The sequence below is a fragment of the Penicillium crustosum genome, assembly GCF_028827405.1.
Source record: "Penicillium crustosum strain IBT 35664 chromosome Unknown utg000002l_segment0_segment0, whole genome shotgun sequence".
In the NCBI taxonomy this organism is placed as follows: Eukaryota; Fungi; Ascomycota; class Eurotiomycetes; order Eurotiales; family Aspergillaceae; genus Penicillium; species Penicillium crustosum.
In genome coordinates this window covers 8,444,803-8,463,611 of record NW_026623123.1, presented here as the reverse complement: position 1 = coordinate 8,463,611, position 18,809 = coordinate 8,444,803, and the positions used below count along the sequence as shown (strand labels likewise).

The 18,809-nt window shown below is 51.1% G+C and overlaps 5 protein-coding genes across 5 annotated transcripts; 2 read left to right on the top strand and 3 right to left on the bottom strand.

Annotated features, from left to right (window-relative positions):
• Positions 1-158: 158 nt before the first annotated feature.
• On the bottom strand, positions 159-1,828 carry N7487_006724 (calcium/proton exchanger; the record flags this gene model as incomplete). The annotated part of the gene is made up of 3 exons (XM_056874471.1): positions 159-1,097; positions 1,204-1,667; positions 1,825-1,828. The coding sequence occupies 3 exons, from the start codon at positions 1,826-1,828 to the stop codon at positions 159-161; spliced, it is 1,407 nt and encodes a 468-aa protein (XP_056732191.1).
• Positions 1,829-2,503: 675 nt separating this feature from the next.
• N7487_006723 (guanine nucleotide exchange factor DCK1) lies at positions 2,504-8,887 on the bottom strand (the record flags this gene model as incomplete). The annotated part of the gene is made up of 1 exon (XM_056874470.1): positions 2,504-8,887. The coding sequence occupies one exon, from the start codon at positions 8,885-8,887 to the stop codon at positions 2,504-2,506; it is 6,384 nt and encodes a 2,127-aa protein (XP_056732190.1).
• Positions 8,888-10,717: 1,830 nt separating this feature from the next.
• On the bottom strand, positions 10,718-15,455 carry N7487_006722 (GTP-Rho binding exocyst subunit SEC3; the record flags this gene model as incomplete). The annotated part of the gene is given in 4 exon segments (XM_056874469.1): positions 10,718-12,751; positions 12,814-13,545; positions 13,557-15,100; positions 15,281-15,455. 4 exon segments carry the CDS (start codon positions 15,453-15,455, stop codon positions 10,718-10,720), a joined length of 4,485 nt encoding a protein of 1,494 aa, XP_056732189.1.
• A 619-nt stretch (positions 15,456-16,074) lies between these two features.
• N7487_006721 (non-canonical purine NTP pyrophosphatase) lies at positions 16,075-16,869 on the top strand (the record flags this gene model as incomplete). The annotated part of the gene is made up of 5 exons (XM_056874468.1): positions 16,075-16,245; positions 16,320-16,393; positions 16,443-16,624; positions 16,684-16,745; positions 16,804-16,869. 5 exons carry the CDS (start codon positions 16,075-16,077, stop codon positions 16,867-16,869), a joined length of 555 nt encoding a protein of 184 aa, XP_056732188.1.
• A 539-nt stretch (positions 16,870-17,408) lies between these two features.
• N7487_006720 (nucleolar and coiled-body phosphoprotein 1 family protein) lies at positions 17,409-18,759 on the top strand (the record flags this gene model as incomplete). The annotated part of the gene is made up of 2 exons (XM_056874467.1): positions 17,409-17,512; positions 17,599-18,759. Exons 1-2 carry the CDS (start codon positions 17,474-17,476, stop codon positions 18,757-18,759), a joined length of 1,200 nt encoding a protein of 399 aa, XP_056732187.1. The 5' UTR covers positions 17,409-17,473.
• Between the last annotated feature and the right edge of the window lie 50 nt (positions 18,760-18,809).

Here is an 18,809-nt window from a genome sequence, read left to right as displayed (position 1 = left end):
GACTACCAATGTACTATAGACAAGAGTTTTGACATAGAATACAATAAAAAGCGGTAGACGCTAGGGCATGAATGAACCAACCGAACAAAAGAGACAGCCTCGCTGAGACGACAACCCCTCCCAAACCGAAAATTAAAACCCCAAACCCAAGCCATAGCTTAGTTGGCAACATTATCAGGGTAGACGTAGAACGCCAAGGCAAGAATGATATACATGCCGAGACACATACCACCCTCCAGGTAGTTGGATTTTCCATCTTGGATAAGCAGAGTAACAACCAACCCAGAAATAAAGAAAGCAACGGTCTCAAAAGTCTGGAAGTGGAGTGTCATCTCGATACCCATGATCCAGCCGAGAATAACCAAGAAGGGAGTGACAAACAGCGCAATCTGCAAGCTGCTACCAATAGCAACTCCGATCGCAAGATCCATCTTATCCTTGTACGCAACGACAACGGCAGTAACATGTTCCGCGGCATTACCCACAATCGGGATCAGAACCAGTCCAATGAACGTCTTGCTCATACCCGTCGTCTTTACGAGGGGATCGATAGCATCGACCAGGTAATCGGCGCAGATCGAGACGAGGACAGTCACGATGACGAGAACAACGGCCGCAGCCCAGGGGCTGAGAACGCGCTCCTCTTCCTCTTCTTCCTCCTCCTCGGTGCCAGCAACATTCTCGGTATCACTGCCATTTGTTTCTTCGAAGAGGTCGGAGTGGGAACCCAGCTGGAAGTAGAGGTACATGACGTAGATGATCAGGAGGATGATGGAGGTGCCGTGCGACAAGATGAGGATATTATCCTGGGCAGCGCGATCCGGGTCCGGGATTTCACCTTTACTGTCCGGCTTGGCGACGGAGTGATTCGAGATCGCGGCGTAGAGGGTGGCAGGGATGATAAGCGATGCGGAGGCCACAGCCATGAGCGAGGACATGGTTGATGCCACAGTGGTGTTGAAAGACTGTTCGCGGTAGCGGAGACCACCGACGAAGAAGCAGCAGCCCAGGACGAGTAGGATGTTAGACAAGATGCTGCCCAGCATGCTGGCCTGGACGACGCGAATCTGGTTCTGTCTCAGGGCAATGATACTGACCTATCAAGAAAAAAAAAAAAAAAATTAGCATCAAAACCAACACCGATACGTATCATCCGCTTGCATTGAGGGTATCAATTCGGGGCTGAGGGTTGGACAAGCTTACAATCAATTCAACAGCATTTCCAAAAGTGGCATTCATCAAGCCACCAAGGGCTTGGCCGAGCGTAGCAGCCAGCTCCTCGGTGGCAAAGCTGAGCAGCGAAGCGAGGGGAACGATAGCAAAGAAATTGAGGATAAAGACAGTGGTTGGGTTCCACTCGAGGGCACCGGAAATGATGCCCAAAGGCACGAAGATAAGAAGGACATTGACATAGTCACGGACGATGGTTTTCCACGTCAGATGGACGACGTGCATTGGCCAGTGCACCCACACACGGGTATCCTTTGGGTGGTGGTGGTGCTGTCCATGCTCGATGTGCTCGTGAGGTTCGAGGCCAGAGAAGGAGCCACGGTGTGCGCCAAGTAATCCTGTACGCTCATTGGCGTTCAGGGTGCCGTTGTTGCCAGAGCTCATTCTTCGGGGCCCGAAGGTGTGACTTCTGAAGTTGGAGCGGAAGTTTGGGAGAGCTGGAATATAAAATTTTTTTCTCGAGTTAGTTTGGAGAATTATGGTCCGTTGCCTGAACGGATGGATTATGATTTGAGGGACTTTCACAGAAAGTCGGAAAGGAGCGGATGGGAAGAATGGGAGAAGGGGATGGGGAAGGGGAGTATATCAACGCACACATGATTTCTACCAAGCTTTGAAACTGGTTGAGAATTGGATAATTGGCGGGGTTAAGCCACTTTTTTGGTTCTTAGCGACTGTAACATGAGATTTCCGTGGGAATCAAAGTTAGCACAGCCTTCGATGTTAGGAGCATGAAGAGAAAAGTGGAGTGTTAGGTGGTGGCCAAGGTAAGTGTGGCCCAGTCAGTGGGGAGACGAGCTTTGAGATGACGACCCACCAGCCTTGGTACTCCACATAGCAGGGTTTTATACACTATGATTGGTTATAGCTTAAAAGCCAAGACCATGCACTGCCACATTCTACGATTGGACGCACGGACAATTGTGTTTCGGAGATCCATGGTTGCTGACGATTTAGACTTTAGTACATATATGGCAGCACTGTTGATCTTAAGATGGGAAATAGCATTATGTAGATTGGAACTATATAGCACATGGTATATATCTTTTAACACCAGTAAAAGGAGAACCCCAGTCCACATAACAAAAAAAAAGTTAAAACAAAGAGTACATCAGGGTAGTAAGTCACATCAAGAAGTGAAAGAAAAAAAAGTTTAAAAAAAGGAGGGTCAAGACACAGACACAAAAACAAAAACAAAAAAATAAAAAAGAGGTATAAAGGATAGAATCGAAAAAAGAAAAAGAGAAAGAAACAAAAAAAAAAGGGGTCGTCATTACTCCTCCGGAAGGGCACCATTAGCTTTAAAATCCATCCGACTGCCCTTGCGACCAACACCCTTGAGCATACTGAAACGACGGAACACAGAGTCCCGCATCCCCGTATTATTATTATTGAGCACAGGGGACAAAGGGGCCGTGCCATTCGTAGTCGTCAGAGTCACTGCATTACTGTCGCGTGTGACAGGCCGCGAATAATCGCGCGTGGACGGAAGGGTGGACCAACCACCACTGGAAGCAGGCGCAGCCCGATCCGTGGCAGTACCGCTGGCAGTAGGGCCGCGGTGCTGGGAGCCAGCGCGACTGCGGCCGTCGGTGGAGCGTGCGGTCGTGTCTCGGGAGGCATTGTGGGCGTTCAGTGAGGTCTGGGATTCATGGGCGACGGAAGGCGAGGAGCCGTGCTTGTATGTCTTATCGCCGCCAAAGAAGCTGCGACGCTTCTCGCTTCGGCCGCCGCGGGAGTGGCTGGTTGTGCGGCTGTGGATCGTGGCCGTGTCGTCGTCGATGTTTTCGTCTTGTTCACCCACTATTTGGCCCTTGCTGTCGGATTGCTGGATCGTGAAGATGGAGTTGCTGGCGCCGTGGGATCGCTTGAAGGGGTTGATTATGCTGATCCGGTGACTGACTGATTGTCTGTCAGAGCGCTTGCGCGTGTGGGAATTTCCTCGGGCAGCGCGGCTTTGGTCTTGTTCCGGACTGACAATTCGCTGGATAGCTGGCATTCGGCGGTTGTCGCCCAAGGGGGAGGATTGGCGGGCTGTTTGTGTGGGTGTAGGTGATGAGTACTCCGCAGCCGGGACGAGAGAACCTAGCTCGGGCTCGAAGACATCTTCAAAGCGTCGAAGTAGTTCGGCTTGGGTAGCTTGCTGAGCGGGACGCTGGTAAAGAGACAGCGCGTATTTGATAGCCAAGGCATGGTCGATGAGTGCAACGGAGAGCGCAGTCTCCATTGGGTCCACAGGCTGCTGTGTTTGTTGTATCTCTTCAGCGTCTTCATCAATTTCCTCAAGCAACTTGTTCCTTGCCATCTCCGCATCGGATAGGAATACACGGTACAATGCCACACAGTTAGAGGTTGGCGATCTGACCTCAAGAAGTGATTCCAGGGCCTCAGTCAGATTAGACAGACTTGAATCCTCACCCGACGCAGCACGGCGGCAAAGAAGCTGAAGCTCCTGTGTCTTGCGCCACGTGCGCTCGATGGCAGTCTGCAGAGGCGACAGAGCAACCTCCTGAGCAGAAACAATCTCACTACGACGGAGGATATTCGGGAACGCTTCCGAGACGGTGAAAACGAGCTTCTCAACGAATTGCTCACGGACATCCGAGCCGCTCGTGTGTCGGCGCGAGGTGGCAGAGAAACGAGATGGATCCGAGATCAGTAGGTGCTCGCGGACAGAGGATGGAACCTTAGGGCGCTGGTAGACAGGATGAGACACGTCGCGGTGTGCGCTGACGGCGCTGATCTGAAGGAACTGGCCCTCGTAGTCAGGAATTTCACCAGTAGACATGACTTGCGCAGTAGGGTGTTCCCGCTGCATGCGATCCACGAAAGAGGCCATGCGTTCTGTCGGGGACGCCTCGAAGATGAACTCCTTGTCGCGCAGCCCGGGAGGAAATCCGAGACCCTTGTAGGCCACACGGAAGTATCGCGGGAATTGTTTGCCGCCCTTGGCGATGAAGTCGTAAATTCGAGCCATGGAGCTTTGGGCTCGGGAGAGCTTGGCGAAATCCATCGTCGTGTGCTCGTAGTGCGCTGCCAGCTCCTTGTAGCAAGCCAACGCGGGGCCCCAGGCCATGGCATTTTCAAAGTTCTGGATAACAGAGAAGTACAAAGCCTCTCTCCGTTCGAATGCACTTTGAGGTGGGAATGCGGGCCTGAGCAGCTCCGGCAGAGGCTTGGTGAGATCCCATTCGTAGAGGTCGGCATGGAACTGAAGAGCAAGACCTGCTTCAGTGAAGTTGCCTGCTGCGGCCTGAGCCTCGGCAAGTTCATGAACATAACGAATAAAGATATCCTCGCGACCCATGTCCTTCATATATTCCATCAGTTTCAGAGCGTGCAGACTCTGCGTTGAGGCGCCGCTCTGGGAGGCCACCAAAAGATCCAAGAGTTCATCGACTGTTCCGACAAGACTCTTGACAGCATTGGACAATAGATCATCGGATATAGTCTCGCTTTCGAACAGATCCAAAAGCTCACCGATGAAAATCTTCTGGCTAACGCTCTCATTCATCTGCTTGGACTTGAATAGGGCATCTAGGCTAGAGATGATCTCTGTTTCGATAATGGAGATATCCTGGTTCAGATCCCATTCACTCAGAATCATCGTTTGCAGTATCTGAACAGCAACATGTCGCAGCCCCTCGTGGACACTGAGACACAGACCAATTATCGGAGGCACCAGGCCAGGAACATACTGCACTTGATAACCGCCCAACTTCTTCAAATTGAAACGCTCCCTCTCGTCATCCGTGGTCTCCCAACCAATGGCTTCCCAGGTAGACTGCAACAGGTCCGCACCTTGCTCACGCACATCGCCGGCGATCTTCCAGACAGCGCGGCGCTTCTGCTCGGGGAATGTCTCGAGCGCAAGGACATCGCTAGAAATCACCTTCAACAAAGTTGTGAAGAATGACTCCCACAGCTTGGTATCGAAGGTGTCGGCATCATCCGGTGCCGGTAGGAGCCTATCAATTAGCAACACTGCAATATGTTCAAGGCTTTTGATAGTCGCGCGATGGTTGTAAACATGAATACTGAACCAAGTCTCGGGATAAGCCTCACAGTCGAGGATGGAGTTGTGGGCCTCAAGGGTCTGAGCAACAAACAGTGCAAGCTCCAATTCTTTCAACTTGGGAAGCTTGGGAGACGGGATTTTGGCAATGGCAGCGATGAGCGCAGACAGTTCGACCAAAGACTCGTCGAAGCTTTGAGGAGTCTTGGCAGTCTTCATCTGGAAGGGGAAAGCCTTGCTGAAAAGCAAAGACAGGTATTCCGTCTCGTCTACTCCCTCGGTGGAGATGGCACAGTAAGAGGCGACGATACTTGGCATGAATCCATAAAGCAGAGGATCCGATTGGCTGAGCAATTGAGCTACAATTGAGCTGCTCAGTCGCACCTGGTCACGATACAAATCCGAGACCCCCGAGGTGGAACCCCAGTATGGAGCCAACCAGCCAATACAGCTGGAGATCAAGGTTCGTCTCTCGTCGCCAGAGGCGAAAACCTCGAATAGGGTATAGTTCTGGATGAGGACCAGCTTATAGAGTATCAACATGCCGGTTACATCCTTGCATGAATCCATGAAACTTAGAGCGATCATAATCATCTCATCCTTGCTCAGGATATGGGAGAGCTCCGGTAGCCACGTGTGGAAATGTTGAACAACCAGTGTTTTGCTGCCTACCAAAGCCGGTGATGAGTTTTTCATCAAAGTCTCCAGAGACTTGAAAATGGTATGCATATCTCTGTTAAAGGTGGATTGCACCGTGGTAATGCCAATGCCTTCCTCCTTTGCCTTTTGCTGCTCGCGGGCCTTGATGATGAACTTCAACAGATGGCGTCCGACCTTGAAGGCGGCGCGAAGATTGCGGGATTGCGTACCGTCGGTAGCTGCGTTCAAGAGGCGCAGGTAGCTTCGAATGAGGCATGGGGTGACGAATGGGAAGTTAAACTGCTCATCGGCGTAGCGGTCGACCAGCGGGCCTAGGTTGTATCGCCGATCATGAACAATTCCCAAAACAGTGACCAGGTTGTTGAAAATCAAGTTCTCATATTCTTCATTACCAGCATTCTCGACCAGGATTCCGAACAGGGCATCGAAGACACCACTGAGTTGTTTGACAATCTCGATCTCGGGAACAAAGAGCAAACGCTTCAGAGTATCCAAGACCTCGTCCACGGGCCGCTCTCGCCAGTTGAGAAGACTCAGAATGACTTGATCCTGTGAGTACTCTGTGCTGCAAAGGTGGGTTTCAAGGTGCAGAGTGGCCAATGGACCCGTCACAGCTTCATCTTTAGCGGATTCATTCTTGCCGAGCGCGCTCCATGGGAGGTTCAGATAAGCACCCTTTCCATTCTCAATGCTAGATGTCTGCTTGTCATAAGCATGCAACAGCAGCGAATGGCGCCCATCTCTAATGAAAGCCTGCTGGTCCCAAAGGGGCATCCAGGCAAGAGCAAAGGGAAATTCGGGAGCATCTGCAACACTCATCACCATGTGCGAGCCAGGGATTTGTTCTGTGGGAATCTTGAGGCGAATGGTCTGGTTCCAAGGCGTGCCACGCTGGGCGATTGTAGTGCGCCATGCCGTGTTCGAAGTATTGGATGACGAAGGGAAGACACATTTGTCTATCCGCGCTCCTTTAGCATCACGCACCTCGAGAGTAAGCTGAAGATTGTGGAGTCCGCTAGTCGCCTGCAGAGGAATTTGACCAGCCTGCGGGTGAGACAGGAGAGCATCTGTAGGGAATACGGCCTGAGAGAGCGTCACGTAAATATCGGATCTTGGCTTCGTAGGAGCCTTGGAGAATCCAATGCGCTGTGTCTGGATGACATCGTGCAATATAGTAGGGTTCTGACGGATCAGGCATTCGGCGTCGCTACTGGTAAAGGGGCGCAGATGGAGGTGTAAACGTGCCGCAGGATCGGCACGCACATACCGGCCAGTGGGACTAGGAAGCAAGGCGCGGATCAGCTTGTCAAAGCCATCCGTCAATCCCTCGCCGTCTTCGCCGTCTCGACGGGGCGACCAAATATTGATCACCTGCTCAGCGTCCTTCTCCTGTCGGAGAATCGGCGATATCTCCAATATTCCAACGCCAACGGTGCGGATCGCTGAGACCTCCTTTGTTGGGGCGGCTTGAGGGGTAGTTGCCTCCTTGGCGCTGGATGTACTGCTCGATGTTCGTGGAATGCCTTGGGTAGTGCCCTTAGAAGGCTGCTCGAAGCTCGGTCCGCGTTGCTTGGGCGTCCACATCATGCTGCGTCGGGTTTTCAAACTTCCCTTGGCCGAGGGTTGAATGCCCCCATTTGTCGTAGCCTTGGCCGGGGTCGGACTTTCTCGTGAGATTGATGGCCTCGACATGGGAGTGGTATCGGCTGCAGATCGCGTTTCTGGAGCACGGACCCAAGCAACTAGATAGAGCTGCCGCCCATTTGCAGATCCATCTCCGATGTCTGTTGCGGCCAATTCGGTAAACAGTGTCTTCAGTCTACTGCTTTGGCTCATGTTGACGAACTTATCCGGAGACGGAATATCTAAGCTAAAGGTCTCAGATAATGGACTGAGTGAACCGGTGTCTGATCGGGAAAACAGCTGGATTCCAATGGTCACTTGCCCCGGCGCATTGCCCGATACCGCATTGATTTCTAGCAGCAAATGATGAAGGGCTGTAGCATCGGATACTTGGGTAGGACGGGAGTCGAGCATACTCATCTCGGACTGCAGCTTTGCCAATTGGATGGCAGAGTCATCACCCGTTAGCAAACGGCCTCTCTGCTCCGGATCGCGGACAATCACGTCCCCACTAAGCATTTTGTTTGCCTTGACCAGTTTCCAGACTGTCTCGTCCCGCAATGCTTCCTTCTCCTTTCCAGTCAGAACATTGTGTAGTAATTGTCGTCTCGCAAAGTCCAGCTCTTGCACAATGTTCGACATTTCCTCTAACACATCATACCGGCGTGCCAAAAGCAGTTCATGCAAATTAGTCGAATGCCATTCACGCAGACACGATGCGATCTCATCGACTAGTGGCTCGGTGAGAGAAGTCGGAGTTTCGTCGCCGATCTTGAGCATGGGGACCGGGGCAGCAGGTTTGGGCGCATCAGGGTCGCGGGGAGCAAAGGAGACAGGCGTATGCGGGATGGAGCCCGTCCGCCATCGCGGACTTGCTTGGTCTGACCCATCGGTCTTGTGAATAATAATTTGCGAAGGCTTCCCCTTTTTCGCAAAGACAACATCCGACACCTCGCCAGCAGCCTGGACGTCACTGACGGAATAAGCCAGACTATTACGGGAGAGGTAGTCTCCATCCAAGCCGGACAAGGTCAGTCGATCAATGCTTTTCCGATCAGCATTGAGTAGTGCTTTGTATCCATCACCGTCGCCCAGCACCTCTCTAATCTCAACGCAGTTCCGTGGAAAGATACCCGAGAACACACGAGCTTCGAGGGTCTGGCCCTTGGTGCTTGTCAGGCCGGCCAGCAACGACGGCGGCGCGACCAGATAGCCTCGGCACCATTCCCCGTCCGTGCCTCCTTGTTCAATTATGTAGAGCTCATCGCCAAGCTCCAATGGTAGATCTGCGGGGGAAGAGGGGTTGAAAGGGTATATGGCCACAGCAAAGGCGATACGAGGCAGCGGCCGCCAGGGCATGGCTGTACTGTGAATCGCTCGACGCGATTGGAGCTCGAGACACCTGATTTGAGGCGTGCCAGTCCCCGCAAATGGGTCTCCGACCGGAAAGTTCGCGGGAAGGGATTTCTGAGGCGTGGATCAGTTCGAGGAATGTTCGTTTCGGTCAATGGAAAGCCACATGTGGTGGGAGATAGTCGTCAGGTCCCGGGGGGGGGCTGAATAACGAGTGGAATGTGGGAGTCCGAGAAATGTTATGCGACAAGTAATGATCTAAAGAAACATGATTAGGGAGGTACAAGGACCGAAAGAGTTGTCGCCCTGTCGGAGAACGAGGAAAGAAAACGCAGAGAGTTGTAGTTCCTCTACACAAAAAAAAGACACAAATGTCTGAAGTGTCGCAATTGAGAGTATCCGTGCCCCCCCTTGGGAGACATTTCGGTGGAGACCTGGAGGCCACTTAAAGAGGCGTGGGGAAGACACACTCACCGGATTAAAATAAAAAAAACACAGTCTGAAGAAGAGAAAAAAACTCAATTGAAAAAATGAAGGGAATGGAAATATGTCAAGAGAGCAAAGGAGAGAAGATTAAAATCGAAGATCGAAGATCACCCCCACAAGCTCATCTCTTAGACCAGAAGCTGGGACTTCGGAGGATAACTGCCTTTGGCCTTGCTTCATCTGCCGTTAACACTTTTTTAAGATTACATTCTCTCCTAACATATGTGCAGGGAAATCAATAATTGATGAATATAGTTCAATGTTTAATCCCATTCGTCCAAAATAGTCCATATCATACAATAAAAATAAGATAAAAATAGGATAAATCCCTACATACTTTGCTTCATACATAGTACTTCCGTACTCCGTAACCCTACAACACCCCCATACCCCTGAAACAAGGTGAAGCCCCGAACGGTGGGGTCAACAGGGCCAATGAGAAGATCGAATCTCTTACAACCTATAAGAGAAGACACAGTACGAAGAGTAAAAAAGCAAAAACAAAACATAGCATTCAGTTTCAAAAGTACAGGCATGCAACATCTCATTTCCATCCTTTCGCCAGGGTTTGCTGCTGGATCTCTGGCCGGTCCTGTAGCAGTAGTCTAGTAGTTGGCGATAGTTTGAGTGGATGGCTGCATATGCTTCAATAGAATTCGAATCCCAGAGCTCTGGATATCCACCGTGTATAGGAGTAATGTCTCATCGGTTTCATGTCCAGTTTCAACATACATGTAGTCATAAGCGACAGTCGAGTTGCATCTTCTAGGGGCTTCAAGAAGTACTTTCTCCGGAGGACTATATAGAGGTCCCCAAAACTATCAAGGATCCCATTATAGTCATCCAAGACACAGAGAGGGCGTTTTTTCCTCGGACTTGGTGCACATATAAGTTATCATAGCAGCAATAACCACTACATTTATGACAATGACAAGAATGTCGAGCAAGAGCCGCATCCCGAATATCGAACTGATCTCCCATTTTAATCTAGCCTATATCACCAGGAGGTCAGAGGCTTATTCCTTGAAACCCAGGCAGTGATAGGAATGAGTACGTGAAGATGGAATTGAACCTTACCAGACAAATTAATTGATCATACATAAAAAATTCCTATATGCAACTAAGAAGACACCAAAAAAAAATTAAAAAAAGCACATCGGGGCATTAGAGTATTCTTAATATTCCTAATAACCTAGTTTGGGGTCAAATAGATCGGAATATCAAAGTTTTACATCCTCAAGCAGGAAGGCCGTATAAGCAGCCAACTATATGGAGTACTTGTGAGAGAATACCGAGGAAAAAGCAAAAACAAAACAAAGGGGAATAGAATTAACTTTGAATAAGTACATCTCATTTCCGGAACATGCTGAGGGTCTCTTCCTTGCGCCAGTCCAGATCCAATTGACCCTCATAGACTTCTTCAATAATCTGTCGGGTGCGGTCATAAGTATTCTCATACCGGTTCTCGCACTCCCGGAGCACCTTGACAACAAGGCTACGACTAAGACCGGGATCATCGGCATCACCAAAGTGCTTCTCCACACGCTTCTTAAGCATTTCGATGCCACGGCGGATTTCTTTGTTATCGTAGGAGGCGAGAACCTTCTTCGCAATCATGCGAGAGTGGCTGGCACGGGCTGCAATATCAGTGGGGCTACTGCCCGCAGCGAGGAGGTTGTCAATTGACTGCACGAAATCAATCAGTTTACCCAGTGGGCGGTGAATGACGGCGTTGAGGTAGAGCTTCATGTGCTCCTGGAAGTCTTGGTGGGCCCGATCGGTCCAGCGTTCAAGTGCGGGGATATTGTGTACATCTACTTCCTCAATGTAGTGGTTCATGTTCTCGATGAGGAGGATGTGGTAGTTCAGGATTTCCTTGTCTTCCGGATCACCCGCACCCGCAGTGGCACCCGGAGGTTGGCCGGGTGCTTCCTTGGCAATGAACTTGAGTGACTCCCACATCGCACGGTTGATGCGGTCGTACGCGTCATTGACGCTAACGCGAATGTCGCAGAAGGCGCCGGACGGGGATGATAGCATGGTTTCTACCGCATTGGAGAAGTTGGGGAACACCCGCATGAAGGAAATTACTCCCTTCCGCTTGTTCACCTTGACCTTGGTATCCTCAATACCTCGGATTTGCTCATCTACAAATCGGTTGAACAGTCCCATTAAGCGAGAATGGATTTTCTGCAGTGCATGAAGAATGAACTCTTGGTTCGTGTCATCAAAGTCATTCATGGCAGTCTCCAAGGCATGGAGAATACCGATTCCCTGGAGAGGATCAGCTTGCATCGCCCAGTCCACCATGCTCTGCATATCATTCGGCCAGAATGAGTAAATCTCATCCATAATCTGCTCGACTCTCTTTGCCATTCCCCGGTCAGGATCATGCGGTTGGTTGGCAGAGAAATCGGGACAAGTGCGGTTTTCAGGGATGACCGCAGACACCAGGTCAGGGAAATCGGCGGTGGCAAGAGAATTGAGATGGAAGAATTGGACGATGAAGTTCTGCTCCTGAGCCATCATATTCAATGTCTCCCGAAGAGTCCCAGCAAATGCTTCGGATGGCTCAGCCTTGCCTTGCTTCTTCGCGCCGCCCGAAGCCAGTCGAAGCCCAGCGGCAGCCCGCACCGTCTTGCCTCGTCGCACGGTCAGTTTCCGCGCAGCCATGGTGAGACCCTCGGCTTCTTTCTCTTTCTCTTGGTGTGTGAAGAGGAGTTCCTGCTCATCTCCCGTTGGTTTGCGCGCGGTCTGCTTCCAAGCCAGAGTATTATCGCGGAAGTCGGCCTGGTACGAAGGTTTGGACTGCTGCTCATAGAGGCCGACAAGGCTACGCCACTCTGCCATGCTAACCTCCTTAGAAAACAGCATCAGGGCATTGTACCGCCAGACCTCTTGACGGAAGTGTCCTCGTGCGGCACTGTCCAATTTCATCGCATCCTTAGCACCGCCGTTGGTCCAATCAACACGTTTTTGTTCTGCCATTTTGAAGGCAAGGGCCATGAACTGCTGCAGTCGGTTGAGGAACATGGTTGCAGTAGAGCGATACTCTTCCTTCTTTTGCTTGATCGCACGCATCTGGCCGATTTCTGTATCAGCATAGACACCGACACTTGCGTCGACTTGACGTTTCTTGTTTTGGCCAATATCAGAGTCGATCGTGAGCATGGCCTTGTACAACGTTGCTAGAGCGTTTTCAGTATCCTTCAACCCATCGGGGTTGCTCAAAGAGGCTTCCTTGAGGGGTCCCAGTTCGGATGAAGATATTGAGAGTGTCTTCAATAGTGTTTGGAGTTCGTTTTGCAGGAGCTTCTGATTTGCTGTTTGTACCTGCAGACCTTGACCTTGAGCTTCAATGTAGGCGACATCCTCATGAAGAGTCTGTGATGTAGTCTCGTTAGCCGACTAAAGATCAATCCCAATTTCGTAATGCCAAAACTTACGTTCAGTTCATGAGAATAAAGGGTTAAAAGACCATCTAGCTCATCACACTCCTCAATCGTCTTATCGATCAAGCTCGCAAGTTGTTCCACCTTTCCTTCTTGTTGTTCAAGGTTGCCAAGCCAGCTGGTGGCCTCGACACGGCCAATTTCACGGCGAACATCTGCTTCCAAATCCTCAATCTTCTGTTCATCGGCCAACCGTCCGTTCCAGCCCAAATCAGTGAGGATGTCATCGAAATCAATACCACGTCCGTCGAGAAGGGTGGGATCGATTCCAAGGGCCTGGCAATATTTCATAGTGTGGTCTTCACGGCGTCTGCGACGACGTCCTTGAGTTGCCGGGGACGGCGATCTTGAGCGATCTTCAACCTTTATAACAACATCAGAGAGGTTCTCCTGCGAGATCTCGGGAGTTTGAACAGGCGCAACTGCGATCTCCTCGGGTACTGGCTCTGTAATCTCGACGGTTGGTGTTTCCGGCTCTGCAACGGGCGCGGGGAGTTGTAGATCTTGTTCCGACTTTGTTACCACTGGACTCTGCGGGGGATCAGTTGCCGACCGGGAAAGGGACGGCGCTGGAACAACGCTGGTGATACCATCAGGACCAGCGGCATCGGCCTGTGACTTCTTCGCGGCTGCCAGCAGTCGCTCGCCAGCCCCACCAGCCCTGGGCTTGAAACCAGCATAAGCAGTTGCAGCCTTTTTCCAAGCGCCTGCAATGTCTTTGCCTTCCTTTTCTTGACCATAGGACCGAGCCCGGGGCGATGCGGCTCGAATTCGCCAGTTTCTTCAACCTGCTCCGGGGAAGCTTGAGAAGGCGGGTCCGCGGCAGGAACAGTTTCGATAGGGGTCTCGGGCTTTTCAGTGGAAGGCTGAATAGGCTCTGGTGAGGAAAGACTCGCCGCCATAATAACAGCAGGCTCTGAAGCCAGTCCCTCGATTGCCGGTGATGAAGATGGTTCCCGCGGCTGTGCGGAAGCTCCAGCCAACAAGGTATCTGATGCACTTTTCTCTTGAGGTAGGGAGGCCTGATTAAATGTAAATGCCTTCTCCCCGCCACCACGTTGGGGCGACTTTGGCCCAAAGCTGGGCGTGGGACGTGGTGCTGTGTCCCTACTGTCATTATTAGAAGAACCAGAAGTGGTAGGACGAAGCGCATCATTGCTGCGCATGAATTCTGGTGCCTTATTCTGGGCCGACTGGGTGACAAGAGGTGGGGGCTTGGGAGCAGAGGATGGGCGGAGTGACTCTGGAATACCGCCATAGCTGCTGGCTTGCGCTGCAGCAGTCAAATTATCAGCTCCCCTGGGCTCCGATTGCGTAACCGGGGGTTTTGCGTTTGGTGCGCTACGTTCGGCTGGACGTGGCGGCGGTTGCTGGTCCAGGGATGGCCCAGCAAGGAGCGACGGAGGAGGAGATTTGTGTAGGTCAAAGGGGGATGGTGCCGACCTGCCTTGTCCTGTAGATGGGCGAGAACCAGTCGATGGCCGAGATATCTGTTCATGGCTCTTTTGGGTGCGAAGTGTGGGGTCTTCGGAAGGCTTCCTTTTGACATCCCGAGGCACATCGCGACTGGCATCACGACCTCTGTATGAGGGTTGTAGCGAAGGAGGCATCGGGCTGTCCGATGTTGAAGAAATTGGACCTGGTCCCCTTGGCGGCGGAGCATTTGAAAGAGCGCCTGGCTGTGTCGGTGGTGCTGGCGGTCCTCTTGACGGTGGACCACTCGAAAGAGCACCTGGTTGTCCTGGTGGTGCTGGCGGTCCCCTTGACGGTGGACCATTTGAAGGCCCACCTGGTTGCGCTGGCTGTCCTGGTTGTGCCGGTTGTCCATGCCTTGCCAGAATTTGTCGCTCCTTGTCATCAAAACCAATGAGGTTGGGGACTTTTCCATTGGTGTATTTCCTGTAGATCTTGACCAGGCTCCCAATGAAGAACTCCTTTTCCTTAGAAGTCCTGGCATGCCAGTAATATGGTTTTCCAATTGTGACTGTGAATCCTACATTGCCCGCCCATTCTTTTTGTTGCTGCTCTCCTGGTGTTCTTGGCACAAAAGAGGCAAATGATTGAATTGCGCTCAAATCGTCGAGCATCCAAGTTTTGCCGATGGAGAAAGTCCCTTCATTGTTCTCTCGAGCTTTGTGTATGCGGACTCTACCTGACTTTCGAACCGATATGATAATGATACGGGGTTTCTTATTCTCCGGTGGCCCGTTTGGCGGGGAAGGGCTGGAGGGGTGCGCTGAATCCTCGGTGATGCGGACATGCGTTATATAGGATTCGAGCACTGTAAGCAAAAAGACGGGTTAGCAGAGATCGCGGACAAAACGATATTTCAGCGAAGCAAACGCGTTGCAATCCCATCTAGGCTCTGTACGTCACTTTCGCAATGTGTTGCAAAACACACATATTGACTGAACTTGGGTGGGTGGGCAAATTTGAGGAAGTATGTTGATAGTGTACGTACAGAGACCATCTTCGTCCTTTTTTGCGAAACAACTATGAATGATACGCTTCTTCTCATCCTCGAAGGCGGCTCCTCTTGTCATGGTGCTCGGGCTGGAGCCCGAATCAGATTGCAGATCTCCACGAGGTGGCAGCGGACCTGGCGGAGGCCCGCGGGGACGGTCTCGGCCATTCATTATGGTATCGAGGAACACAGAGCTCACGTGTGGGTAGCCGCGAGATCAAGGGGACATGGTCGGGAGGGTCGGGATCGGGCGACGCCACTACGCACCACGCGCGGAAGGAATTGGAATCCGTTAAGCGACAATGCGTTTGTGATACGGCGGAATATGACGAGCTATAAAGCAACAGACGTTGTGGGCCAGAGTAATGCAAGTGGCCAGCGCTGAAGTTCGAATTAGCTCATCAACGTGTCTCGGCGGAACCTTGGAAGGCGGAGAGCTTGGAGCGGAGTATCGAATTGATCCGGGGTTCCTCAGCTGTAAACAAACGTGCGGAATGTCAGAGATTAACATTGAACTGAGTGCAGGTCTTCTTTTATGACATTATCCACTAGAGTCTCCATATCTGACTTGCTTTTTGGTGTATTGACAAATAGAGGTGTTATCGCAGTGCATTGCGACATCCTTGACTTTGATCCTATTGGCCTTTAATTGCCAGCATAAAATTAGTCATCCCCCGGCCGTTGGGCTCCAGGTCCAGGCTCCAGCCCTGGAGGGGTAGAAACTGTCGATGTACCATATCTTCAAGTTACTACATACATCATATACGTCCAGTTAGCTTTCTCGAGTCGTCATGTCCTCTATTAAGATCAATTTCATCACCGGAAACAAGTACAAGCTTGTCGAAGCTAGAGCAATCCTGGGTGATACAGTGGAGCTTTCAAATCAACATATAGAGATGCCTGAAATCCAGGGTTCTCTTGAAGAAATTGCGCGAGACAAGTGTCGAAAAGCAGCTATAGCAGTATGCCAGTTTGAAACATTCCCTGCTAGCAGGGTACCACAAGGCTAAACGTGAATGTTTCTTTCTTTCTATAGGTCAATGGCCCTGTCTTGATAGAGGATAGTGCCCTTGAATTCAGGGCGTTCAAAGGTTTACCTGGGCCATATATGTGTGTACGATATCAATTGCTATTATTCGTCTTCTCTAATTCCTCCCAGAAGGTGTTTCTACTCTGCTCTAGGTGATGATGGCCTATGCAAACTACTCGCAGGTTTTGACGACAAAGCAGCCACGGCCGTATGCACATTTGCCTTCTCCACCGGCCCAGGATCTGAGCCGCTTCTTTTCCAGGGACGTACTGAAGGCAAGATCGTTGATAAAAGGGGAGAAGGTGGGTTTGGTATGTTTTCCAATCACCTATTGTATGTTTCTCGAGAGACAAGCCTAATATTTCTTCAGCTTTTGACCCTATCTTTGAAGTTGAGGGTCAAACCTATGCAGAAATGACTTTTGCATACAAGGTGAGTTGATCCAGAGAAGCATCCCGTGAATCTATTAGCCACTAATTTAAACAAACAGAATACGGTTTCTGAGAGGTTCAAAGCCCTGGAGAAATTGCAGGACTGGCTGAGAAGTACAGCATGACTGGACTATAATCAGACCTAAGCACTGTCATATGAGCTATGGAAGCATTGGAGCTACTCCATATTTGGTTCCACAATAAGAGCTATATGGATAGATAGTCAATATTGGAGATATTCATGGATGCATGTGATCTGCATTTAAATAGAGAAGCCCTAGGTACACTGCCCAGCTTTAATCATGAAGAGATACTATCGTCTGAATAATCGATTGCCATTTTGCTTTGCTTTGCTTTTGATTAGAGTTGAAAGGTACATGTAGTCCCTAAATTGAACAATTAGGCACATGTGTGCTAAAATAACAAACCTCGGAAGGGGAAAAAGGTCAGTCAAGGACAGCAACTGGGCAGATGAGGGCGGTGAAAGGTCCAATCAGCAAACGATTGCCGAAATAGCCGCGCGCTAACCACCGCCTCTCTCCACTAATCAACGCTCACCAACACTCACCAACCTTCGCCAATCACCGTGAAGCTGTTGGCTTACCGCCTTTTATATACTTTTTTTTTCTCCCTTTCTTTTTTGGTTCCTGGCAGATTATTTCTAAATAGCCTCTCCTTGCCCCAGGTTCTCTTCTTTTCGCTATCGTTGAAACGAACCGTTCAGTCACTATGGCAAAGGTTTCAAGCAAGAAGACTTCGGTCAAGAAGGTATGCTTGACTTCCTTTCGACTGACATGTCGATTGGCATCATCTACAAATAAGCCAGAGGATCAGACTGACAATGCCCTAATTAGACCGAGTCTTCCAAGACTACCAAGTCCATTCCCCCTCAGCTGATCGCCTCAGTTGCGGCTTTCCTGTCGGACAATTTCCCTGAGACCAGCACCGCCTTCACCAAGGAAGCGGCAAAGTCGAGCAAGAAGAGCGATGCGAAAAATGTTCCCTCTCTCTTGGAACTTTTCCAAGCCTCCGAGCAGGGATCCAGCGTTAAGAAGTCTGCTAGCTCCAGTTCTTCTTCTAGCTCAAGCAGCGACTCCGATAGCGACTCGGATGTTGAGATGGGCGACGCCGCTCGCTCGTCGTCGTCCTCTTCGTCTTCCTCTTCCAGCTCCGACAGCGATGCAGATGACGAGGATGATGATGAGACTCCTGCGGCTCCGGCCCCCGCCCCCGCTAAGAAGTCTGCTGGTGTGAAGCGCAAGGCCGAGTCCAGCAGCGAGTCCAGCAGCTCTTCCGACTCTGACTCGTCCTCTTCGTCCGAAGATGATAGCCCTAAGGCTAAGAAGGCCAAGACCTCTCCCACCCCTAAGGAGGCATCTTCCTCTTCGTCCTCATCCGACTCTTCGTCTTCTTCGGACTCGTCCAGCTCTGACTCCGATTCATCGTCGAGCTCCTCTTCGTCTTCCTCGTCTGACTCTTCATCTGATTCCTCCTCCGATTCCTCGTCTGACTCCTCTTCCGACTCCTCTTCTGACTCTTCCTCCGACTCCGACTCTTCTTCCGAGTCCGAGTCCGAGAAAGAATCTAAGAAGGCCCTGAAGAAGGCAAAGAAGACTCCTCTCCCCGAGTCCGACTCCTCTTCTGACTCCGAATCTTCCTCATCCGGCAGCAACACCGTCGCCCCTTCCCCAGCCGAGATCAAGCCCGTCAAGAAGGTTGAGGAGGTTGCGCAGACCACCTCTTCGAGCGCTAGCCCCGCTCCCGGAAACGGACCTGTTAAGAAGAAGCACACCGGAGCTCGCCCCACCCCTCTGGCTCTTCTGAGCGAATTGCCCCACAACCACCCCTCTAACGACTACATGTCGTACGCCTACGCAGACCGTGCCTGGAAGGATCTGTCCGTGACTCGCGGAAAGGGATTCACCAAGGAAAAGAACAAGAAGAAGCGTGGCTCTTACCGCGGCGGTCCCATCGACATCGCCCCCGGCACCACCTCTTACAAGTTCGAGGACTAAACGAGAACTCTTGATTTTGCGACACAGTCGTATTCACTAGTTCATAATAT